We start from the raw sequence: 26,288 nt of genomic DNA on the forward strand, positions 1-26,288 counted from the left end.
GTAGATGTAAGGACTCGCCCATTTGATAAGCTTGCAAGATAACTGTTCTTTATATTTTAAAGGTCAATAGCAATGCATGTAAAATGGTGAAGGTTAAGGGTAACCAGGGCATACTGTAAAGTTTTAATTGTATGTGTGGTAAAACCTACAGTATAATTGGTGGTGTTATTGCATTATTTCACCAAATAGCCATCTGGAGGCTTACGAATAAGGTTTTTTAAGGATCAAGAGATCAATTCTAAGTAACTAAAATAAAACTACAAAGATTTTATATACTTGTTTGTGTTAGAAAACTATAGTGGCACCTTCAAAGTCCCATCAACAATGTTGTATTTTTGGTAGTTTGATATAGCATAGGGGATGTTGTGCATCATTGTGCAGTTTAACCATGATTGTAAATTGGTAAATTCGGAATTATGTTGAAGTGCTAGTAAACTCATATTTAAAGTTTTTACCTACAGGTAAACTTACATTAAGTCCTACCCATAGATATGGTTAATATCCCTGAAATATGTGCCATTTAGAAGATATTCAAATTGGCTCTAGCTGATGACATAACTGCACATGAAATCATGTGCTGAAAGCATTTAATTCCTATAAATAGTCTGTTCCCTTTTTAGTTATATTGAACCCTGTAGAAGAATGATGAAAATTTAATTCTCCTTTTCCAATGCCAAAATAAACTTTTTTTGCACATAAATAAATACCTTCTGAAGACTTGGGTGTTGATGTTTTTTCTTTATGCTCTGCAAAGAAATAAATTATTCTGCTATTAAATGACATAAAAGGGTTAATTTAACAAAAAATCACAACACCATACATCATCTCAATCTGCATGTGCATTCTTTCTGTGTCAATTTGAGAAATGCTCATTTTCTTAAAGTGGTGTTCCACCCTAAAAAAAAAAGTCTTGATTGTGCTTAAAAAAAAAATTTAAAAAAATTTGGATTTTTTTTTACTTACCTCTAAATGCCTGTTGCTAGGGGGTCCCTCGTAGTCTGCCTCTTCCAGTGCCTGGGCTGGTGACATCACTTCCCCCTCGGCACAGGAAGGGCTCAGCTCTGGTCCCTCCCTCCTGTCAATCATCTGGGACCCATTACAGTCCCAGGTGACTGAGCGGCCAATCACGGCGCGCGGTGCCGCTCACGCATGCGCAGTGGGTGCCAGGCTTTGAAGCCACAGCCCGGTGCCCACAGTTGCAATGCCAGTGCCGCTGAACGGAGGGGGAGACAAGCGGGGCTTTGATCCCCCGCATCGCTGGACCCTGGGCCAGGTAAGTGTCCAATTAAAAGTCAGCAGCTGCAGTATTTGTAGCTGCTGACTTTTAATTTTTTTTTTTGGACTGGCCCTCCTCTTTAAGTTAATTTTCTATTCTCAATGAATGTTCTTTTATTATGGCAGTAGTAAAATACCACATCATGGCCAATAGTTGCAGTTGAGGAAATACAGAAAATACGCATGGCCTTTTTAACAAGAGAAACAATGTAACAATTGTAGGGAATACTAGAAGAAATTAGCAAATAAATGTTACCAATAGTGCTATTTCCCTTTAGTATTCTCTAAAATCCATGCATTGTACCTCTTATTAGAAACATGTATATTTTTCTTATTCTCCTCAGCTGATAATGCTGGGATCAGCAATAATTGGTGTCTGTATTGAAAGACTTTTCGTTCAGGAGAGAAAACACATAGAGCACAAAGCAGTATGCTATAACAAACCAAATTGCCTGCCTTTTGACAATAGATCTGAGTTGAGGCTTGCTGAAAATTGTATATTTCAGGAAAATTTGAGTAAAGCTTTTGTGAAAAGATCTTGGTCACATGTTTCCTAGGTCTGAAGGTGGTCTCGGATTTAATTATTCTTTTGCTTTGCGAAAAAACATCTGCATTATGCTGCAAACTATACAAAATTGTTGATGGGACATTTAGACTCCATTCACACTAGTGCAACTTGTCATACGACTTTGGACACATAAAACATAAGTTGTCAACAGTGTTAATTTTGTCAAGGAAAATGCTTATGTCTACATTTTCATCAGCCGCATATTAACAGTGACGAAAACAAAACGAAAAGTACACCACATTTTCGTCCACTGACGAAAACTACGACGAAAATGAATTCCGTTTTCATTAACGAACGAAAACAAAACAAAAATGGGAGATAGGGACGTTTACTCTCATTAACTAATTTCCGGTTCCACAGAGCTGCGCCTGCTTCTGCTCCCATCAAGTAAGTGATTGTGCAGGAAGCATTACGCGCCTCAGAGCCCTCAGACAACTGTCCAGAACAGCACTGTGCATTACAGGCCTCCTGAGTCTCAACGAGAGTCCCACTCCCAACTCACGAGTCATGAGGATGACCGTCCAGAGCAGAGAGCACCCACTGTGAGTGTGTACATTACAATTACAGGCCTGAGGCCTCCCCTCAGATCACCATCTGTTCAGAGCACTTTGTGTGCATTACACCTCTGACCACCGGCATCCAGGGCACTGTGCATTACAGGCCATTCCTCAGACCTGAGACCACCATCCAGCACTGTGCAGCATTACACCTCTGACCATCGGCATCCAGAGCACTGTGCATTACAGGCCACCCCAGTTAGACCTGAGACCACCATCCAGCACTGTGCAGCATTACAGGCCTCCTCTGACAACCGGAATCCAGAGCACTGCACACTACAGGCCATCCCTCAAAGTGACCACCGTCTAGAACACTGTGTGTGCATTAAAGCCCTCCTCTGACCACTGGCATCCAGAGCACTTTGCATTACAGGTCTCCCCTCAGAGTGACCACCATCTAGAGCACTGTGTGTGAGCACTGTGTGTGCATTACAGGCCTCCTCTGACCACCGGCATCCAGAGCACTGCAGCCTTACAGGCCTTTAAAATATAAAAAGAAAGAAGATGTGAAGGGGCGAGTGGCACTACCTATATGTCAAATAGTGCTCTACCAAATCACTCTATAGTGACTAAGTATTAAAAGAGACAGTGTTGTTGTGGAATAAATTATAACAAAACAGTTTCCATAAAGGTGATAGTGTAATCTATCACACCTCACCTACCCCAGTAGGTGAGTACTAAAACCCTCTAGGTGCGGACACCAATCCTACACAGAAGTTATCACCAAAAATGTAATGGCTTACAAATTAGTGTATAAAACATCCAGACATGAATATCATGATAGTATAGTGATCCTCTGCTTGTAACAGTGCGTATGGTGTCCAAGCCCAAAATACAGGATGTGAGTGAACCAAATCCAAATAAAAATGCAAAGAATTGCACCAAAAAATAAAAAAGTTCTAAAAAGTTATTAAAAAAAAAAAAAATCGCACCATATACAAAAACGTATACGTGTATACATATAGTGTCCCAATCATAAAATCAAGGTGTATATAAACCCAAGATGCAAAAGAAAAACCAAAAAAATGCAAAATAAAAAAATCGCACCAAAAAACAGAAAAAATGCAAAAATCGCACCAAAATTCAAAATTACACCAAGATGCAGTTTATCGCACCGTGTACAAAAGACAAAAAGGTGCATTCATCTCAATGAAGGTGACTGTTCGTGTTTAGAGGAATTGTAGCAGGTGACTTTAGTGATCACAGAATCTTAACAGCTCCCCCTCAAGGGTCCCCACTCACCAGATCCTACTACCCCTACAGGGGTAATATGCATGTAGCTCCTTAGGTTGGCAGGTAACCACTGGTGTCAGCCTTTGCAGTTCCTTGAGCAGCCTTGTGATATCCGGGTTGTGATAGATTTAGTTTTCATAATCCTCATAAAAAACAGAAATTGGCTCCCATAGTGCAGTATAACCAAAACTTCCGTTTATTAAAAGGTTATTTAAAAAAAATGTATAAAAACAAACTGGTAAAAAAAATGCAGTTCACGCAACGTAATGCCTAGTCCCATAGGGGCTGCACTTGCCGGTATAAAGCATAGGCAACCGAGCTGTAGGTGGACAGCGTGCACTCTGGTTGCGTTCCACCCACTCGCTCAGCTTCCTGGAAGTCACGTGCTGTGCGTAGTGACGCCGTACGCATTTCGTCATAGACGTCTTCATAATATTCATGTCTGGATGTTTTATACACTAATTTGTAAGCCATTACATTTTTGGTGATAACTTCTCCTGTGTAGGATTGGTGTCCACACCTAGAGGGTTTTAGTACTCACCTACTGGGGTAGGTGAGGTGTGATAGATATTACACTATCACCTTTATGGAAACTGTTTTGTTATAATTTATTCCACAATAACACTGTGTCTTTTAATACTTAGCCACTATAGAGTGATTTGGTAGAGCACTATTTGACATATAGGTAGCGCCACTCGCCCCTTCACAACTTCTTTCTTTTTATATTTTATGCTTATTTGGCTGTGTTCCACTTGTTAGGTACCAACAGATCAACATGGACCGGACACCATGTGTGGTGAATACAATTTGTGATCCACATGATGCAGAAGTAGGCAAGTGTTCTGAGAATCCTGGATAAAGCAAGATCAATAGTGAACCTCTTCTGCAAGTCTTCCATTGCAACACAGAAGATATTGGAGCATTGTGACCTTACTCTTTTAAATGACTGCCCCACGCACTGGTCAAGTACATTCAACATGATCAAAAGACTCCTCAAGCTGAAAGATTTGGTCTGCCAAATTGCAAAGAACATGGGATGGGACAGCTTGCTACCTAGTGAATGGCAAAAGCTCACATCATTGCATGACCTACTGCTGCCTTTTGCAGAACATACTAAAACCCTCCAGAGTGACACCATGTCCATGTCCCTACCCTTTATGATCTACTCAGCCACCTTGAGGACTTTAAAAAGAACACTAACTACCAAGACCTTGGCACTATTGCACAGAAAATGAAAGGAAATGTAAACCAGCGTTTTGCTTCCTTCTTAGATCCAAACTGATGAATTGTTCTTGCCACTTGCAGCAGCTGCTTGTTTTGTTAACGCTACTGTCTGTGAAACCCTTGTTGATGCTGAGGATAGAATATTCAGTTAGGCAGAGGGTTATGCCATAAGAAAATCCACATTGCCACGCACACAACATGAGGAATTGTCTGAAGATGATGTGAAACAGGAGATTATTAAAAAATCGCAGGAAGTGGAAGAAGCACCATCCACATCTAAGCAGCCATTCTTTCAGTTTATTTATAAATGCCGCAGAAGATCCAGGCAGAGGATCTCACCAAAACGCATAGAGCAGCAGATCAGAAAATTTAAGGAAGAACTTTTGCACCAAGTTGCCACTATTGCCCGTACACACAGTCGGACATTGATCGGATATTCCAACAACAAAATCCATGGATTTTTTCAGACGGATGTTGGCTCAAACTTGTCTTGCATACACACGGTCACACAAAGTTGTCGGAAAATCCGATTGTTCTGAACGCGGTGACGTAAAACACGTACGTCGGGACTATAAACGGGGCAATAGCCAATAGCTTTCGTCTCTTAATTTATTCTGAGCATGCGTGGCACTTCGTCCGTCGGATTTGTCTACACACGATTGGAATTTAAAGGATCGGATTTAGTTGTCGGAAAACTTTATAGCATGCTCTCAAACTTTGTGTGTCGGAAATTCCGATGGAAAAAGTCCGATGGAGCCCACACATGGCCAGAATTTCCGACAACAATCTCCGATCGCACATATTTCGTCGGAAAGTCCGACCGTGTGTACAGGGCATATCAGTGAGGACACCGAAACAGATTTTTTGGCTGTCAAAGAGTGACACTTTTTATCACCAGCTAAAACCTTTTGCATTAGACCTGCTGGCTTTGCCAGCTTCTCAAGCCTTTGCAGAGAGGGTATTCAGTGTCACAGTTGACCTCTCTAGAGGCTGACGACATAGAGCAAGGGTCATTTTGGCATGAAGTACTTTCCTTAACCACTTCCCACCCTCCATATAACAAAATGATGGCCGAAAAGGGGTTAAGTTATTCTGACTGGGCATCATATGACGTCCAGCAGGATAAGTCAATCACGCGCTCTAACACACCGCATCACCGATCTTGGTAAAGAGCCTATGCCACAAGCTCTTTACCATGTGATCAGCTGTGTCCAATCACAGCTAGTTACATCATAACCAGGAAGTGCCGTTTATTTGCTTTTCCTCTAGTCGCGCTGACAAGGCATGGGTAGAGGAAAGCTGATCAGCGGCTCTCCTGACAGGTAGGGTCTGCGCTGATAATAAACAAATACCTTCTGGATATAGTGGTTGTGGTGGTTTCTCTTGTAGATTACTCTGCTATTAATTTACTTAGGTTGATTTATTCAAAAAAATCACAACACTATACACCATCTCAATCTGCATGTTCATTCATTCTGTGTGTATTTTAAAATTACTAATTTTCTTAAGTTTAATTTCTCTTCTGAATGAATGTTCTTTTATTATGGCCAGTAGTAAAATATTCCAATATGGCCACTAGTTGGAGCTGAGGAACACAGAAAATACACATGGCTCTTTTAACAAGAGATACAATGTAACAATTGTGGGGAATGCTAGAAAGAAATGAGCAAACACAAATTACCAATAGTGCTAATTCTCTTTAGTATTCTATGCAATTCTTAAATTGTACCTCTTTTTACAAATATGTATGTTATTTCTCTGCTTCTCAGCTGCATCTAGTCACCATAATGCAGTGATCTACCAGTGCCCATAATGCAGGGGTGTCCAAACTTTTTTTCAAAGAGGGCCAGATTAGATGAAGTGAACATGTGTGAGGGCCGACCATTTTGCCTGACATTCTTTGAACCATTAAAATTAAATTCAAATTAACTAATACACTGCCCAACAAGAATTATTTTGCCTTTGTGGCTGTGTATGGTGAAAAGTCTAATGCCCCGTACACACGGTCGGATTTTCTGACGGAAAATGTGTGATAGGACCTTGTTGTCGGAAATTCAGACCGTGTGTCATCACATTTTCCATCGGATTTTCCGACACACAAAGTTTGAGAGCAGGCTATAAAATTTTCCAACAACAAAAACCGTTGTCGGAATTTCCGATCGTGTGTACACAAATCCAACGCACAAAGTGCCACGCATGCTCAGAATAAATAAAGAGATGAAATCTATTGGCTATTGCCCCGTTTATAGTCCGTGTTTTACATCACCGCGTTCAGAATGATCGGATTTTCCGACAACTTTGTGTGACCGTGTGTATGCAAGACAAGTTTGAGCCAACATCCGTCGGAAAAAATCCTAGGATTTTGTTGTCGGAATGTCCGATCAATGTCGGACTGTGTGTACGGGGCATTAGGATGAGCTTGGACGTGTTATTTGGATATACCGTATTTATTGGCGTATAACACGCACATGCGTATAACACACACCTTCACTTTAAGAGGGGAGTTTCAGGAAAAAACTAAAATTTTAAATAAAGAACTGTGAAGCAAAATAAGGGTCAGTGCCTATCAATGCAGTCTAATCAGTGCCCATCTGCAGCCGCACCATTTCCATGAATGCAGCCTCACAAGTGCCATGAATGCAGACTCACCATTGACATGAATGCAGCCTCTGAATGCAGACTCGCCATTGACATAAATGCAGCCTCTGAATGCAGCCTCACCATTGCCATCAGTGCAGCCTGATCGATGCCCATCTGCAGCCTCGGAGGGGACAGGGAGGGAGGCAGGACAAGCGCCAACAGATTACATACAGGAGAATCTCCTGTTTACTCGGCGGCCTCTATAATACAAGGTCTCGTCTCCTATGCTAGACAGAACAGTTGTCCAATGTCAGCCCAGTTGACGGGACTACCTATTACAGAGGCCGCCGAGTAAATAGGAGATTCTCCTGTATGTAATCAGACAGCACTCATTCCGCCCCTTCCCAGCCCCCTCTGAGGCTGCCAGAATGATAAATATGATATATATCTTTTGTGGCCCACCAATGAATCCCCGAGCGCCACGTGATGCTTGGGGATTCGTTGGGAGGCCACAAAAGATATATATGTCCAAATTACCAGTGGGGATGCATTAAACCAGAATGCGGGCTGCAATTGGCTCGTGGGCCGGACTTTGGACATGCCTGCCATAATGAAAGACTGTTCATTCAGAAGAGAAAATACTTGGAGAACATTTGTTTTTGCCCCATAGTGTTTAAAAAAAACTCCTAAAAAGAACAAGAAAGTCTGTAGATATTGAATGAAAAACTCCTGGCTTTTGAGAAGGGAACTATGTTAAGATTTGCTGAAGATTTTTTTTTGGAACATTTGTAAAAGGTTTTTGTGAAAAAAAAAAGATATTGGTCATATTTTGCCATGGTTTGAATGTGTTTTACAGATGAATCATGTTTTTTCATTGTGATTACGTAAAAATTTCTGAAATACACATTAATGCCCATTACATGTACTATTACATTGCATTGCTATTCATTTAGAATGGCTCCTTAATGCAGTAAGACAAAGTAGCTAAAATGCACAACTATTACAGGAGATAGCCTCAAGGTTTACCTATCTAAAGTACATTATCAATACTCAATATATTTTAACATAGAAGTTAACTCTATCTAAACCCAATTTTCTGTTACAATTTGGTCGGAGGCAGAAAAGATTAGGACCCCTTTCAGGTATAAATTATTGTCTGTGCCATCATTGGGGTAATTACCCCTTCTATTTGTCCTAGTGAGTATTGTCCCTGAATTGAAAGTAAGGGAGGAGCTCAAATTTATAGTTATAACCAGAACAGGAATAAAAGGGAAACCTTCCAACAGGAAAGTTATTGTGGTAACAATTTGCTAAGCGCTGATTTCCTTTAATTTGGAGAAATTCTCGCTCATGACATGTTGATACACAAGACAGGAAGTAAAGGGAAATCTCCCCAAACCAACACAAAAATCCAAGCAAAAATTGACAGGAGAGAACAAACTATTTTTAGGAATGTCATGCTTTCACCCTTAGAAAGTAGATTACACCTTTGGTACTTTAGTGGTCACCTACAGCGTTGATATTATAAAAGACTACAATACACTGATTCAATTAACTTAAGAACTCTATGGTGAAAAAATGTTTCTTAGTCTATTTTCACTTTTAACCACTTATGGACCGTAAGGATTTACCCCCTTAATGACCAGGCCATTTTTTTGTGATACGGCACTGCGTCGCTTTAACTGACAATTGAACGGTCTTGCGGCGCTGTACCCAAAAAAAATTGATGTTCTTTTCTCCCACAAATATAGCTTTCTTTTGGTGGCATTTAATCACCCCCGCTGTTTTTATTTTTTGCGCTATAAACAAAGAGTGACAATTTTTTAAAAAAAACTTTTTTTTTACTTTTTGCTATAATACATATCCAAAAAAAATATATAAAAAAAATGCTATAAAAATGCACTGATCAATGTAAAAATGACACTGGCAGGGAAGGGGTTAACACTAGGGGTCGATCAAGGGCTTAACTGTTTTTCCTAGGTGTGTTCTAAATGTAGAGGGGATGGGCTGCCTGGGACATGACAGAGATCACTGTTCCTGATCACTGGGAACAGTAGATCTCTGTCATGTCTCCTGTCAGAATGGGCATCTGCCTTGTTTACAAAGGCAGATCCCCATTCTGCCTATGTACTGGGCGATCACAGGTCACTGGTGGGCATAGAGTCTGCCTGACCAGCAGGCGCGCTCCCGCAGCTTGCAGCGGGTGCATGAACGCACCGCCGCGCCTGTCCATAACTGCACGAGCCGACGTATAATGACGGCGATTTGCGCAGCAGAGCCGACCTGATGCAGTACAACAGCGACGGGCGGTTGTTGACTGGTTAATTGAATATTCTATTATTGCAGCCACTAGAGATGCCAGGAGAGACACTCTGCAGCTGGATGGCCCTGTGTGGAAGGGGCCTTAGTACTACAAAACAAATTTGTTTACATATTTTCAGTTTTTAGTTTGTGCCTCCCCTACAAATTCTATATTTCCATTTTGGAATGATGGATGATACTTTGCCCCTTACATCTCATTTTTTGCATGGCTATACAGCCTAAGCATGTAACTAGAACTGCCTCTCAGGTGTATTCACCAAGACTGAGTGCCTAACTTCCATCTATGCGTTAGCACACGTTGGAACTGTATTCCCCTCCACACATGCTTATTCGCCACCGGAGGGCACTGCTGTTTCACTGCTGTTTCGACTCGAACATTAGCTGTTCGCAAGTTTGCCGAACAGCGAACAATTTGGGGTGTCCGCGGCAAATTCGAATGCAAATTTTAAAAGTCTATGGGAGAAATCAAAAGTGCTAATTTTAAAGGCTTATATGCAAGTTATTGTCATAAAAAGTGTTTGGGGACCCGGGTCTTGCCCCAGGGGACATGGATCAATGCAAAAAAAAACTTTTAAAAACGGCCGTTTTTTCAGGAGCAGTGATTTTAATAATGCTTTAAGTCAAACAATAAAAGTGTAATATCCCTTTAAATTTCATACAGTAGCTGGAGGGTGTCTATAGTATGCCTGTAAAGGGGCGCATGTTTCCCGTGTTTAGAACAGTCTGACAGCAAAATGACATTTCAAAGGAAAAAAGCCATTTAAAACTACTAGCGGCTATTGCATTGCCGGTCCGACAATACACATAGAAGTTCATTGATAAAAATGGCATGGGAATTCCCCACAGGGGAACCCCGAACCAAAATTAAAAAAAAAAAAAATGGCGTGGGGGGTCCCCCTAAATTCCATACCAGACCCTTCAGGTCGAGAAGAGCGGAAAAAGAAGATGGAGAAGAAGAAGAAGATGGAGGAAGAATTGGAACACCAGAAGAAAGAAGATGGAAGAAGAAGCCGAAAGAAGAAGAAATTAATAAACTTGTCAAAAATTGTCTCTTGTGTTTTTTAACCTTTTTGACACTTTTTTTGTGAAATGGTAGGGGGGTACATTTGTACCCCATTACCAATTCACACAGGGTTGGCGGGATCTGGGGGTCCCCTTGTTAAAGGGGCTTCCAGATTCCGATAAGCCCCCCGCCCGCAGACCCCCACATCCACCGGGCAAGGGTTGTGGGGATGAGGTCCTTCTCTGCATCAACATGGGGACAAGGTGCTTTGGGGGGCTACCTCAAAGCACCCTCCCAATGTTGAGGGCATGTGGCCTGGTACGGTTCAGGAGGGGGGCGCTCTCTCGTCCCCACCTCTTTTCCTCTTTTTGCCTGCCAGGTTGCATGCTCGGATAAGGGTCTGGTATGGATTTTTGGGGGGACCCCAAGCCATTTTTTTTAAATTTTGGCATGGGGTTCCCCTTAAAATCCATACCAGACCTTGAGGGGGACCCCCACGCCATTTTTTAAAAAAATTTGGCACGGGGTTCCCGTAATATCCATACCAGACCTGAAGGGCCTGATATGGAATTTAGGGGTACCCCCATGCCATTTTTTTTTAGTTTTGGTACAGGGTTCCCCTTAATATCCATACCAGACCTGAAGGGCCTGGTATGGAATTTAGGGGGACCTCCACGCATTTTTTCAATTTTGGTTCGGGGTTCCCCTGGGGGGAAATCCCATGCCATTTTTATCAATGAACTTTTATGTGTATTGTCGATTACTTTTTTCCTTTGAAATGACATTTTGCTGTCAGACTGTTCTAAACATGGGAAACATGTGCCCCTTTACATTCATACTATAGACCCCCCAGGTACGAAATTTAAAGGAATATTACACTTTTATTGTTTCACTTTAAGCATTATTAAAATCACTGCTCCCGAAAAACGTCCATTTTTAAAACTTATTTTTGCATTGATACATGTCCCCTGGAGCAGGACCCAGGTCCCCAAACACTTTTTATGATAATACCATGCATATAAGCCTTTAAAATGAGCACTTTTGATTTCTCCCATAGACTTTTTAAAGGGTGTTCCGCGGCTTTCGAATTTACCGCGAACAACCCAAATTGTTTGCTGTTCGGCGAACTGGCGAACAGCCGATGTTCGAGTCAAACTCATGTTCAACTGGAACTCGAAGCTCATCCCTAGTGGATGACCCTGGTCCTACCATATCTGACAGGGGGACAGTCAACAGTGCATCTGGTCTGGTAGTACAGAGAGAAGAGGTTGCCGATGGTGCTTCAGGAGCCTTGTGAGTACAGAAGCCCTAAGGATCCTTAGACAGTTAACACCTCCTATGCTCTAAGTCAGCTGAGGGTCCACACAAAGAGAACACTCGCTAGTGTTCTTAGAGCTTTGTCCAGAACTGTCCACTACTAAGAGACATTGCTCAGTTCTGCAATCAGTGTGCTGCTGCTGTGAAGAAGTCTGTATCTGCCTTCTGCAAGGACTTCAGACAATTTTCACTAGAAAAGGAAGTTGGAGGCCTCAGTGTGAATAGTTCAATTTGGAGTATCCTAGTATTTCAGTTATTCTACTATATCCCTTATACCCAAGTTCTCCAATGGAACAACAAAAAAAAACCCTAGACTGGTCATTGGAGACGAGCAGAAGTGAGTGTGTGCATCCTTACAGACACATCCTGGGTCCGAATCATCTAAAATCAACCCACCTGAGGTTACATTCGAGCCCGGTGCCACCGGGGACCATGTCTAAGCAGAGGAGAATCACAGACTCCGTTGTTAAACTGGGTAAAAGCAGCCAAGGAGAACGGGACTCCCTGGAGCAAGATGGCGGCACCATGCTGGGAGAGGAAACTACTGCAGGAGCTGACACAGCACGAGTGCTTGAAGCTATCCATGCCAGGAAGCTGTTACATCCTGCCAAACCACCCTAACTGCTAGGATCGAGGAGATAAAAGTGGATATCTGTCTCGTGAGACAAGATTTCCAGAACCTCAGAAATAGGGTTAAAGACACTGAAGACAGGCTGAGCACGGTGGAAGATTCCCCCCCCCCCCAGAACTCCTCAGATAACATGCAGCTGGAAGTGAACCAGCTCTTGCAGAAACAGGATGAAATGGAAAACAGACTCAGGAGGTGCAATTTAAGATTCATCGGATTGCCTGAAGGAGTGGAGGGAGCAGACACCTGTACATTACTTGAGCAACTCCTGTACCCCACGTACGGTAAAGAAGCTTTTTCAGCCACCTTTGTGGTGGAGAGGGCACACCGCATGCCTGGCAGACCACCCCCAGCTGGAGCCCCCCTCGTACATTTATTGCTAAATTCCTAAACTACAGGGACCGGGACACCATACTTCATTTGAGCAGAGAGAAAGGAAACATCCCATATGGCAAAAAGATGATTGCAGTTTTTCCGGATTTCTCAGCAGAAATACAGCGTTGAAGGAAAACCTTTACTGAAGCCAAGAGGCTCCTCCGCATCAAGCACGTGAAATACGCCGTGCTCTTCCCTGCTTGCCTTCAGGTGGAGGGGGAGGACAGAGTGCACTTTTTTGATGACCCAGAGGCTGCCATAGCCTGGCTTGAACACAGAGAGTATACCAGCTAAGTATACCCTATACCTACAACTTTGCTGTCCCTGTGTAGCTGATTGACTGGTTCTGCTTTATAGGATCCTTCTATGCATCGACTTAGTGCCTCCCCTACAAATTCTATATTTCCGTTTTGGAATGATGGATGATACTTTGCCCCTTACATCTCATTTTTTGCATGGCTATACAGCCTAAGCATGTAACTAGAACTGCCTCTCAGGTATATTCACCAAGACTGAGTGCCTAACTTCTATCTATGCGTTAGCACACGTTGGAACTGTATTCCCCTCCACACATGCTTATTCGCCACCGGAGGGCACTGCTGTCTCACGTTTCCTCACAGTCAAGATATCTCACCCCTATTCAGGTCATATGGGAGATTCTTGTTCTTCACCGCTTCTCAGTCCTAGAATCTGCTATTTTATTCCTCCACATTGTGTGATGTTGGACCTGAAACTCCTTTTTTATATGTTTTTGTTTTTCATTTTTATTTTTTATACCTTTTGCTCAGCGGAAGCCACAGAACAGTTCACCCAGATGCTCACTTTAATATGTGAGCTCAGTCATGTATCATGTCAAGCATCGTTATGCAGCGAAGTTTCGCCCCTGTACTTACTTTTGACAACCTGGGCTGGAATGCTCTAACGTTTCTTTTTTTTGTCAAAGCCTTTTCATTTACAGCCGAAAAGTGCCTACAGACACTATATTTTGGGCCATGTTCCCATTGGTCTTATTGCACTTCTCATACGGGTTGGCCTCAATTGTTCACAAGTTTACAGTTAGGGTATTATGCCCACACAAGCTAGGGAAAGTGTTAGGCGGGGAGGGGGGAAAGGTTACTTTTATTGGTTAGAAAAGTATTTTCACAATGTCTACAGGTAAATGTCAAAGGGTAAAGCAAACAATGTATGACCCACATCGTCCAGAATCATATCGCCCAATATCCCTATTGCAAGTTGATGTGAAGATCCTTGCTAAGATCCTGGCTACCCACCTCAACGCGGCTATTCTTTCCCTTATACATGATGATCAAGCGGGTTTCATGCTGGGAAGGAATACCTCCTTTAATTTGAGGAGACTTCATTAATCTGCAGACACAACATGACAATACAGGTACCAGACTGATAGTTGCGCTGGACACAGCGAAGGCATTCGACTCTGTTGAATGGACCTACTTATGGGCTTGCTTGTAACGGTTTGGTATAGGACCTTGGTTCATAAAGTGGGTTCAACTACTGTACCAGAGCTCGGTAGCCAGGGTTATAGCTAATGGCTGGGCATCCGATCAGTTTCCCCTTACCAGAGACACACGTCAGGGGTGTCCCCTCTCCCCTTTGTTATATGCACTGGCAGCAGAACCCTTGTCAGTGTCCTTGTGCTCCAACCCAGACATAACCGGACTCCGAATAGGGCCCATAATGGAAACAGTCAGCACCTACGCCGATGACATATTGCTATGTATTGACAGATCAACAGACGCACACCACAAGGCCTTAGCCACGATAGAACGATTTGGCTCTTTCTCAGGACTAAAAATCAACTGGGACAAATCGCAAATACTCCCATTATACAGTTTCCCAGAGACCCAAGTGCAAGCTCAACTCCCTATACAAAGAGTTGATTGTATTAAATATCTGGGTATACACGTTATCCGGACACCAGTGGACTATGTCAGACAAAATGTACATCTTCTCTTTGATATGCTCAAGTACAAGACTCAAATTTGGGCCAAACTGCCGTTGGGAGCCATGGGGCGAATCAACCTTGTTAAAATGGTTTTGTTGCCAAAAATCTTATATATACTCTGGCACTCCCCGGTATATCTGGTGCTTCGGCACTTCAAGGTGATGGAAGTTCTCCTAAAAACATTTATATGGGGAAAAGTAGGCATAAACTTTCATGGCACAAATTGAAGAACGCAACTGATTTGGGAGGGACAGCACTACCTGACCTCAATATGTATTATATAGCAGCACAACTATCACAACTGTTCCATATTGAGAAAACTGATAGAGCCAGATTCTTAACCTTCCTTTGCCCCAAGTGGTCCCACTCAACCAGGGACCCCCTTGTAACCATTATCAGTCGAACGCAAAATCTTAACTCAACCAAAGACAGAACGTCTCTATTACATCACTACAGATGTATCTGGGCCATAATGATGACCAAAATACAATCACCATCACTGCATGAGCACACTCCCCTTTGGTTCAATCTTGACCTGCCAGAATTTCGCTCCTTACCAGACTCGAAACTATGAAGATCCAAGGGCGTATATTACCTATGACACTTGGTCTCCAATGGTGATCTAAAACAGTTCGATATGCTAAGAGATTAATTTGGACTTCCGGCCTCGCTAATTTTCCGCTATCTTCAGCTTCATCGCGCTTTTAGAACGCAATTCTCAGCAGGTTTTACCCCACTTGAAGTGAGCCGTTTTGTGGCCGTAATATGTAGTTCGGATCCCAAAAAACTGATATCCACATTCTATAATATGTTACTCACGCCTTCGGCGAGCAAGTCAGCCTATGCACTGAAGGGTAGGTGGGAGGAAAATGTTGGGGCACTCAAGGATGAGGAATGGCGTGAAGCCCTAGCCCATTGTAAACTGGTATCCCCCAAATTGTCAGACCGCCTCACACAGCTATACATCACCCATCGGGCATACCTTACCCCAACTAGAGTGTCGAGGTACAGTCAGGACCAAACCGCCAACTGTCCTATGTGCATTCAGGCTTCGGGCACATTTTACCACCTGATCTTCGATCGTCCTAGAATGCAGGGCTTTTGGGCACAAGTAGTCCAATTTCTGCACGATACAATGGGCTCCCCCATCACATTAAACCCCAAATCGTGCCTACTAGGCATATACCCAGAACCAGACATCAACAAATTCACCAAGATATTCCTAAATGAAACGTTGTTCTCTGCTAGAAAAACCATAGCGAGACAGTGGATGAGGCCTACCCCACCTGAGTTTAGGATGTGGCTAATGGAAGTAAATAATGGTTTGAAATGCAAAAAACTCATAAGAGTTTATCCTATATTATAGAGGTTGTCCTTCCAAATATGGTAAAACTTGGGATAAGTGGTTACAAGCCCCAGAGACTATAAGATGATGCTCCCTCTCTATACTTGTGTTTGTATACAGGTTGCCGAGTCCACAATAATATTCTCAGTGGAGTGGGAACTATGACAATGATGAACATTTGCTGTACCATGCAAGCTATGTTTCTATATTTCCTACCATATTACCCTGAACTGCAAACCCCCTGTTATTTCTAATTACAATCTCCTTCCAACATGGGATGCCTTTTTCTTTTATGCCTCATGTTGTAATTATTGTCACCCTTACTGACATTTACTGTGATAATGTTCTTACTGTATATTTTATTGAATGTACCAATAAAAGCCAGTTAGATTGAAAGAAGTGAGTGTGTGCACCTGGCTGTGGGAATCTACCTTGTGCCTGGCTGCGAAGAAAAAGTGTGGAAGACCCGGGCAAAACACCAGTGGCTCCTGTGGGGGTTGCACTCCACCAAACCTAAACCTTTAAAGTCCACTCAAGGCTGAAACTTTAAACAGGAAACAGTACAGACAGACAAGAGGAAAAGAATAGGCAATAGCACCATGAAACCAACACTTAAGGTAAGTAAAAAAGAGCTTTTAGATTTTTTCCAGCACTTTCCATAACTGCTTGGACAGTGTGAAACTTCAAGACAGCATGAGCAGCACCAGAGCACACTACACTAGCTGATTACTGCTCTCTGTTAAGCAGACAGAAAATAAATTTACCTAGCTGTCTCTCTGTTAAAGCTGGGTACACACTATTCATTTTTTTAGTTCAACCACACGGGTTAAATGAAAAAAAAAACTCTCAGCCTTGGTCGAAACTGCTTTACTAACTATGTGAGGTTAGTTCAGCGATTTCCCCCGCTGAGCTGTTGTGTTCTGACAGGGGGATGCCCCCCCGCCAGAACACTTCGATCAGTGCACTCTGCCATTGGCAGAGAGCGCTGATGGGGAGTTAGCCGGATGTTGGTTTTCCAGCAAGCACGTCCGACAAAAGCCAGCTGGCCGGCTTCTGGCGCACAGACCAACATACACATGTTGGACGTTTTTTTTCCCCTTTTTAGCAATCCGATAGAGATGAATGGGGGGGAGGGGATTGGCATTGAAAGCAATCCTGGAGTGGAACTTTAACTAAATCAAGTGGCCAAACACAGTATCTAGAACTTTAAAGGCCAAAATGAATTGCTTCGTAGCCTAAAAAAAAATGCAGGGAAAAAAGATTTGTTTCACATAAATGAATGAGTACCTTGTCCAAGTTTTGATAGTTGTTCCTCTGAAAATAAAGAAATTACTCAGTCATTAAATGATATAAAGAATTCTAGATAAAAAACAAGACCTATGAATAAGCTTAAAAAGTAAACATCCTTTCCTGACTTTTACCTATAGGTAAGCCTAAAATAAGGCTTACCTATAGGTAGTTTAAATATCTCCTAAACCTGCACCATTTAGAACAGTGGTTCTCAACCCTATCCTCAAGTACCCCCAACAGGCCATGTTTTGGGAATTTCTCTTAGATAAAACAGCTGTCATAAATACCAAGTCATTGACTCTGATTTAAAGCACCTGTGCAAGATAAAGGAAAACCTGCAAACATGGCCTGTTGGGGGTGCTTGAGAACCACTGGTTTAGAAGATATTCATTACATGCAGCAGTGACATTACAGGAGCATGCTCTTTGAAGAAACGGCCACCTGTACAGTTCCTTCTGATCCCTGTGCTGTGAACGGCGGCTCCCATGCGCATGCATGGGAGTGACATCATTGCAGCTCCAGCCAGTCACAGAGCCGGAGCCTGCAAACCCGGAAGCAAGATGGGTGTAAATGAAAGCAGTGGCTGCACAGACACAGCTGCTTGTCCTAATGAGAGATATGCTGGTGGTAGAGATGAGAAGGCTCGACACACAGACAGCAGACTGACAATTTGGGGATGCTCAGTCACACTAGCATGCCTGTCAAATTAGGAAGAGTGGCTTTGTCTGTGCAGCCACAGCATTTGCAAACACTTACATGGGTTCCTCCTGACTGCTCAGGCTGTATAATCACATGGCTAATTCATGGCCTATGGGCTTCAGTGCCTGTGTGAATGAGGTCTAACACACGTTAACAATCATTGCATGTTGCAGCGCACCTTATTTTGAAAGGCACTTCAAAGCACTAAGCCAAAATATAATGTGTGGTAATAAACGACTGTGCATCACCGTGAACTGCATTGAAAAAACTCTATACATGTACATTTTTTGTCCATTCTTGTGCATTGGCAGTTCATTAAAAGATGAATGGGCTGCCTCAGTACCACACTGTCATGATTATTACAGTTTTCACATTGTAATAGGCTGGCAGTAACAGGCTGGTAGGGGCAAAAGATACTTTTATCCCTTTCTCCTGTTTTTATTTAGAATAGTATATTAAGCATGATACAACTGTATACAGCATCCTCATGCAATTATTAGATTCCAGAAAATGATGTGATGTAGACAATATACAGTATTGTCAAAACTTGTAAAGAAAAAGTCTGTGGATATATCTATTATCATATTCCAATATATTTACATATAAACATGAATCCCATCTAAAACAATTGTGGTTGCTGTTTTGAACAGAAAAGGAAGGGGTTAGAACTTCTTCAGATTTTTTTTTGGCTGTCTCTGCCATCACTGGTGAGATTAGCCCTCTCTTTTTGTTCTAGTGACCATTGTTATTGGGACTGAAAGTAAGGAAAAAGCTAATTTTGAGGAATAAAAGGGGAGCGGCAGACTTCCAATGGGGACACTTATTTTGGTGACAACTGTCTAAAATAATATTTGCCTTCGTTTGGTGAACTCCTCCCTCACAGCTTTGCCTCAAAACATGAAGTGAGGGTATATCTCCCCAGACCAAGACACACAGCAAAAAAAAACAAAAAAAAACAAAACTAAAACTCCTTAAACTGTATAGAGCAAGCAAACACAGTGGGAGAGATTTACTAAAACTGGTGCACATAGAATCTGGAGCAGCTGTGCATGGTAACCAATCAGATTTTAACTTCAGCTTGTTAAATTAAGCTTTGACAATTAGCCCCCATTAACATCGGGCCAATTTGACATGTCAAATCACATGCCAAATCGCCACCTATTGCCAGCAAGGGCACCATCCAAAGAAGTATTTCCTGCGCTACATTTGGCAACTTCGGGTGAGATTGCAATAGACATCTGTGCATGAACCAGCACAGATGTCTCTCAAATCACCCCCGAATTAGGAATGAAATGCGGGTTCAAACCCGCATTCATTGTGAACCTAGGCTTAAGCCCCATACACACTATTAGATTTTCTGCAGATTTTTCTCTTCGGACTTACCAAAATCATATAATATGAGGTCAAACCTTAATGCCGCGTACATACGAGCGGAATGTCCAACCGAAAAAGTCAGACGGAAGCTTTTCATCGTCTATTCCATCGTGTATGCCTCATCAGACTTTTTTTTTTCGAAAATTCTGATGGACCTAGAAATGGAACATGTTCTAAATATTTCTGACGGAACCAATTCCAAAACCGCTCGTCTGTATGCTGTTCCGACGGACCAAAAACGACGCATGCTCTGAAGCAAGTACGAGACGGAAGCTATTGGCTACTGGCTATTGAACTTCCTTTTTCTAGTCCCATCGTACGTGTTGTACGTCACCTCGTTCTGGACGGTCGGACTTTGGTGTGACCATGTGTATGCAAGACCGCTTGAGCGGAATTTCGTCGGAGTTCCGTTGGAGAAACCTTCGGAGTTTATTCCGACGGCAAAACCGGTCGTGTGTACGCGGCATAAGAGTTTCAATTTGTATGCAATCAGGCAGGCCCTTGCACTACATGGTTTTGGTAAATCTGAAAACAAAAATCTGCAGAGAATCTAATAGTGTGTGTGGGGTCTTAGACACCTTTCACACTTGTGCAACTTGGGATCCGAATTGCGAGACCCCATGTCGCAGGACATATGAAATTCAGTTTTTTTCTATCAGATCCGTTCTTACTGAAACTACAGATATCGCTGTGACTTCAGAAAAGGTTCCTGCACTACTTTGGTCCAACTTTTGATGCTACTTTGGTCCAGAGAATGTAAAGTCAGATCAAAGTTGCACCAAAAATCGCTCTGGAAATCGAGTGACTTTGGAAACACTCTAAAGTAAAAGAAGCCTAAAACCTAGAAGTTGATTAGTTACCACACACAGCTGTACAAGATTCAGTGTGCACCAGTTTTAGTAAATCTCCCCCAATATCTTTCAACATTAAGCCCTGGTTCACATTGCAGTGATTTGGTATGCAATTTGACATGTCAAAACGCATGCCAAATCGGTGGCTATTGCTGTTAATTGTACCATCTGAATCGGTGCGGCGCTGACTTTGCGGTGCCGCACCAATTACCAAAAGTATATCTGTACTACTTTTAGCGACTTTGGGGTTTGATTTCAATAGACATATGTGCAGATGTCTCTGAAATTGCCCCAGAAGTCGGGACTGGCATGTGGGAATGAAATTATTGGAGTTCAGCTGAACTCGCACAATTTCGTTCCCGCTGTGAGTGTCAGTGTGAACCTGGGCTACAGGACAACAATAATTACACGATAGCCTACAACGTACAGTGCAGGAAAGCTTTAGAGAAATTTTATAGTTTATAGTATTCACTAATAATATCAACACTTCTGGTGACCACCAAAGGTCAGAAGGTGTCATTTAGTGTTTATTGGTAAATTCCTATGAATAGTTTACTGTAGTTCTTTCCTAATCAGGCCCTGGCCATATAGCAAAGTGAGGGAAGTGTGTTACTTCTCGCCTAATGCTACAAATGAAAAAAAGATTTATTTGCACATAAATGTACCTGTTTTTGGCTTTATTTCCATTTCCCCTGAAAAGAAATAAATTACCTTATTATTAACTGGCAAAAACAATTATAAAAAAAAGCCCCAAGAATAAGTTATTAAAAGAACAAGAAAGTCTGAAGAAACAAAAACTCCTGGCTTTTGACAAGGAACTGAGTTGTGATTTGCTGAAAAGTAGGATATTTGTGAAAGGCTTTTGTCAAAAGATCTTTATCAGATTTTCCTAGGTCAGAATATGTTTTAGGGCTGTAATGCAGTAATGTTTGCTTTAATGTAATGCAGATTACATGTATTAGCCTCATAGGCATGCGCACGGGTTGTGCCCAGGCACACCCTAATCACCCCAAGCACAAGATGCAGAGTGTCAGTGGGTGACGGTTGCTGGAACCCCCTCGGTGCACCGGCATAGGAAGGAAGATGCACTGTGCGCGACTGGGCTTTTTTATCACTTTCTGTACTGGCCTCTAGCATCAGCTGTCACCACACAGATAACCCTCTGTGCCCTCACTGCTCTGCAAATACAACAGAGGAGGAGATGGGGCAGGGGTTCCCAAGTTCCCACATAGCCTCATGCCTGCAGCATTAATAGAAGCCAACTGCCTGAACTGCCACTGTACAGTAAGTTTTAGAAGATTCTCTTCTGTGGGGGAGAGGAGACCTTTGGGTGTGGGACAGGGAAGTCAGGAGTGCTCTGTACTGGAAGGAGAGGAAAGCTTTATTTTGGGGGAAAGCTCTGTACTTGGGGGGGGTTGTAAACTGGCATAGCACACTTTTGCACCTTGTACCTGGCTCAATCCTGAACTCTGCACTTTGTGCATAGTGATAGGCTAAATTCTGCACACTGTGGGTAGCGCACACCTGAACTCTGCACTTTGTACCTGGCGCATACATGAACTCTGCACTCTGTGCGTAGCGCACGCATGGACTCTTCATCCTATACCTAGCTCAATCCTGAACTCTGCACTCTGTACATTGCGCACACATGAACTCTGCACTCTGTGCCTAGCACATGTATGAACTCTGCACTTTGTGCATAGCTCACTTCTGAACTATGCACCCTATAACTAGCTCAAGCCTGAACTCTGCACCCTGTAACTAGCTCACTCCTGAACCCTGCACCCTGTATCTAGCTCACACCTGAACACTGAACCCTGTACCTAGCTCGCTCCTGAACTCTGCACCCTGTGTGTAGCGCACGCCTGAACTCTGCACTTTGTACCTACATCACGCATGAACTTTGCACTCTGTGCATAGCATACGCAAGAACTCTGCAACCTATACCTAACTCAGTCCTGAACTCTGTACCTTGTGCATGCATGAGCTCTGCACTCTGTACATAGCACATGCATGAACTTTGCACTTTGTTCATAGTGCATGAACTCTGCATCCTGTACCTAGCTCAACTCTGCACACTGTACATAATGCATGCATAAACTCTGCACTCTGTACCTAGCGCATGCATGAACTCTGCACTTTGTGCATAGTACACGCATGAACTTTGCACCCTGTACTTGGCTCAATCCTGAAATATGTACTCTGTACATAGCGCATGCATGAACTCTGCACTCTGTGCATAGCTCACTCCTGAACTCTAAACCCTGTGCGTAGTGCACGCCTGAAGAGTGGCTTTGTCTGTGCAGCCATAGCATTCGCAAACACTTACATGGGTTGCCTGTAAGCAGCTCCTGACTGCTCAGGCTGCATAACCACATGGCTGATTCATGGCCTATGGGCTTCAGTGCCTGTGTGAATGAGGTCTAACACACGTTAACAATCATTGCATGTTGCAGTGCCCCTTATTTTGAAAGGCACTTCAAAGCACTAAGCCAAAATATAATGTGTGGTATTAAACGACCGTGCATCACCTTGAACTGCATTGAAAAAACTCTGTATATGTACATTTACTAGTGGGGCTCCACTGGAGGTGCGCATCAAGTGGCAACAACTTGTCCCTGATTTGTCTGATGAGGATTGGGAGGAGGCATGCTCCACCCATCTATCTGTGTCTCCCACAGTCAACAATAAATGAATCCACCTTTATATGCTACATCAAACATACCTGACCCCGGTCAGACTGCACGCAATGCACCGTATACCTACCTCTGCCTGCTCTAGGTGCACCTATCCACGCACGGATTTCGTGCATGTTATGTGGCTCTGTCCAGTTATAGTGAGATACTGGCAACAGGTGACGGAGATATTGTCTGCAGTCTTATCAATTCCTGTTCCATGTACCCCACTGGTGTGTCTGCTGGGGGTCCTCGACCAGGAGCAATGGCCAAGACATATTAGGACCATGCTACTGGAGACATTATTTATGACCCGTAAAGCTGTAGCATTTAAGTGGATCCAGCCCACACCTCCATCCATACATACATGGCTTCGGTTAGTGAATCAGGTATTACCCTATGAAGATCTCATATTTGAACACAGGGGTTGCCCAACTAAGTATAACAAAGTGTGGGATGCTTGGTGTTCTTCTGCCCTTACTGTAACCAACATGTAACTATATCACTAAAAGATTTGAGAAATAGCTATTGTACCATTTAGCTATTGTAGTGTTTCTATGGTGTTTTCTATAACATGTGTATCAGGATCAATATGCTGAGAAATGCAGTGTACTTGTAAAGACATTGAAATTTTTGCACTGTAAAATGTACCGCACTGTTTTGTTTGCTCATGTTGAGCACATTAGATAACTGTCATTGTCATGTATCTCTTTCAATAAAAAGAGTTTAAAAAAAATTAGGGTAATACTTTTTGGGGAAATTGATAAAGATGAGGAGAACTAAATAATATTGGCTAGTTGTGACATTTCCAGTTATCTTTTCTTCTTCCCTCTCTCACTGGCAAGCTGTACCTGTAGAGTAAGCTGCCATAGAGTTGTGTGGGGCCATCTTTCCAGACTGAAAAAGCTTGGGAAATGACTCCATTCAACCCTATGACAACTTACTGCTCAGGCCATGCACCATGCCAATCAGTGTGTTGATTTGTTCTGTGTGAATTAGAAGAAAAAATAATTTTCTTTAGGCTATTTTCTATGAATGTTCTTTTATTAGGGGCATTATGGCCACTAGATGGATTTGAAGACCATAGGAAATACACATGGCTTCATAACAAGATATACAATGTCAAAGGATTTGTCTGACAACAGTGGGAACCAATGACTCCTGCCTCTCTCAGCAAAGCCTGTGAGAGCGGGGAGAAGAGGAGAGTGCAACTGTTCTCCTGAACAATGCTGGAGCGAGATCAGGCTCAGGTAAGTACTTTAAGGAAAGTCATAAGGTTTGTTTAGGCCATACAAACCTCTTTAACACAAGACATAATGCACTTTAACAACACACAAGAATGACACAGTGGGATGAACCCATAAAATATGTTACTAATACTTTTTCAGGAAATTAATAGAGATGAGGAATGCTAAGTAATATTTGCCCATTGTGAAATCTCCAGTTACCTTTAGGCTCCATGCACACTGGAGCTGATAAACTGCAGTTTATTGGAGTTTGGGCGTTTTTTTTAAAAGCCCATAAACTCCACTCTATGTTAGCCTATGTGTCCAAGCACACATGGAATTTTTTAGCTTTAATGAGCAGTGGAGTTTATGGGCTTTTTTCTGAACGCCAGAAATTCACGTTCAAGAGCAGTACTGGAAACACCAGACACCGGTAAAAGGTGTTAAACGAGGGTTAACGCTGTAAAAAGAGCACTAAGCCTCGTTCGGCGTTTCTCTGCCTCTATTCAAAATCAATGGTTCCCTATGGGAGCCCATTGATTTGAATAGAAGTCGCACTGCAAGTCGGATCATCATGATCTGACTTGCGGTGCGATTCGTGTGCTGAGGATAAAGGGGAACCCTCACCAAAATGAAAAAAAATTGGCGTGGGGTTCCCCCCTCACACAATACCAGGCCCCTCGGTCTGGTATGGATTTTAAGGGGAACCCCCTTAACTGAAAAAACAGCGTGGGGGTCTCTTCTTTCTTCTCTGCGCTCCCCGGCTTCTTCTCCCGGTCTCCGATTCTTCTGCCGCTCTCTGGCTCTTCTGCCGGGCTCCTTCGCTATCTTCTGCTCTTTTGCCGCTCTTTTGCTAGCAGTGGCCCGTTCTTCTCTGACGTCTTCTTCCCTGCTGTCTTCTTCTGATGTTGACACGATGCTCTCTCCCGCTGTAATGCCTGGTGAGCGGTACGCAAGGACTTATATTGGCATGGGGCGTGGTCACCGGGTGATGTCATCTGGTGACCTTGCCCCTTATGACATCACAGTCCCGGTGCATGATGGTAATGTGACGCCATAAGGGGTGGGGTCACCGCATGACATCACCCAGTGACCACACCCCATGCCAATATAAGTCGTTGCGCACTGCTCACCCGGCATTACAGCAGGAGAGAGCGTTGTGTCAACATCGGAAGAAGACCGGAGGGAAGAAGACGACTGAGAAGACCAGGCCACCGCTAGCAAAAGAGTGGCAAAAGAGCAGAAGATAGCGGAGGAGCCCGGCAGAAGAACCGGAGAGCGGCAGAAGAACCGGAGACCGGGAGAAGAGGCCAGAGAGCATGGAGAAGAAAGAAGAGACCCCCGGAGCTGACTAATAAACTACTTTAAAAACCTGTGTAGTGTGTTTTATTTTTGACACTTTTTTTCCCAGGTGAATGGGTAGGGGTACGATGTACCCCATACTCATTCACATAGGGTGGGGGGCTGGAATCTGGGGGCCCCCTTATTAAAGGGGGCTCCCAGATTCCGATAAGCCTCCCGCCCGCATACCCCGACGACCAATGGCCAGGGTTGTCGGGAAGAGGCCTTTGTCCTCATCAACATGGGGACAAGAGGCTTTGGGGTGGGCGCAGCACCCCCCCGCCCCGAAGCACCTACCCCCAAGTTGAGGACATGCGGTCTGGTATGGTTCAGGAGGGGGGGCACCCGCTCGTTCCCACCCCCTTTCCTGACTGGCTCAGTTAATGGTTTGGTATGAATTTTGGGGGGCCCCCACGCTGTTTTTTCAGTTAAGGGGGTTCCC

The 26,288-nt window shown here is 43.2% G+C and overlaps 1 protein-coding gene across 1 annotated transcript in view; it reads right to left on the reverse strand.

Annotated features, from left to right (window-relative positions):
• Positions 1-594: 594 nt before the first annotated feature.
• The window catches only part of LOC141133942 (mucin-19-like), a 253,631-nt gene continuing 227,937 nt past the window's right edge, over positions 595-26,288 (reverse strand). The window contains exons 29-31 of the mRNA XM_073623553.1: positions 21,270-21,296; positions 17,678-17,704; positions 595-746 (exon numbers count right to left, since the gene is read on the reverse strand). Coding sequence (XP_073479654.1) covers positions 595-746; positions 17,678-17,704; positions 21,270-21,296 — 206 coding nt within the window. The remainder of the gene's footprint in view (positions 747-17,677; positions 17,705-21,269; positions 21,297-26,288) is intronic.

This window comes from Aquarana catesbeiana, linkage group LG03 (assembly GCF_042186555.1).
Source record: "Aquarana catesbeiana isolate 2022-GZ linkage group LG03, ASM4218655v1, whole genome shotgun sequence".
NCBI lineage: Eukaryota > Metazoa > Chordata > Amphibia > Anura > Ranidae > Aquarana > Aquarana catesbeiana.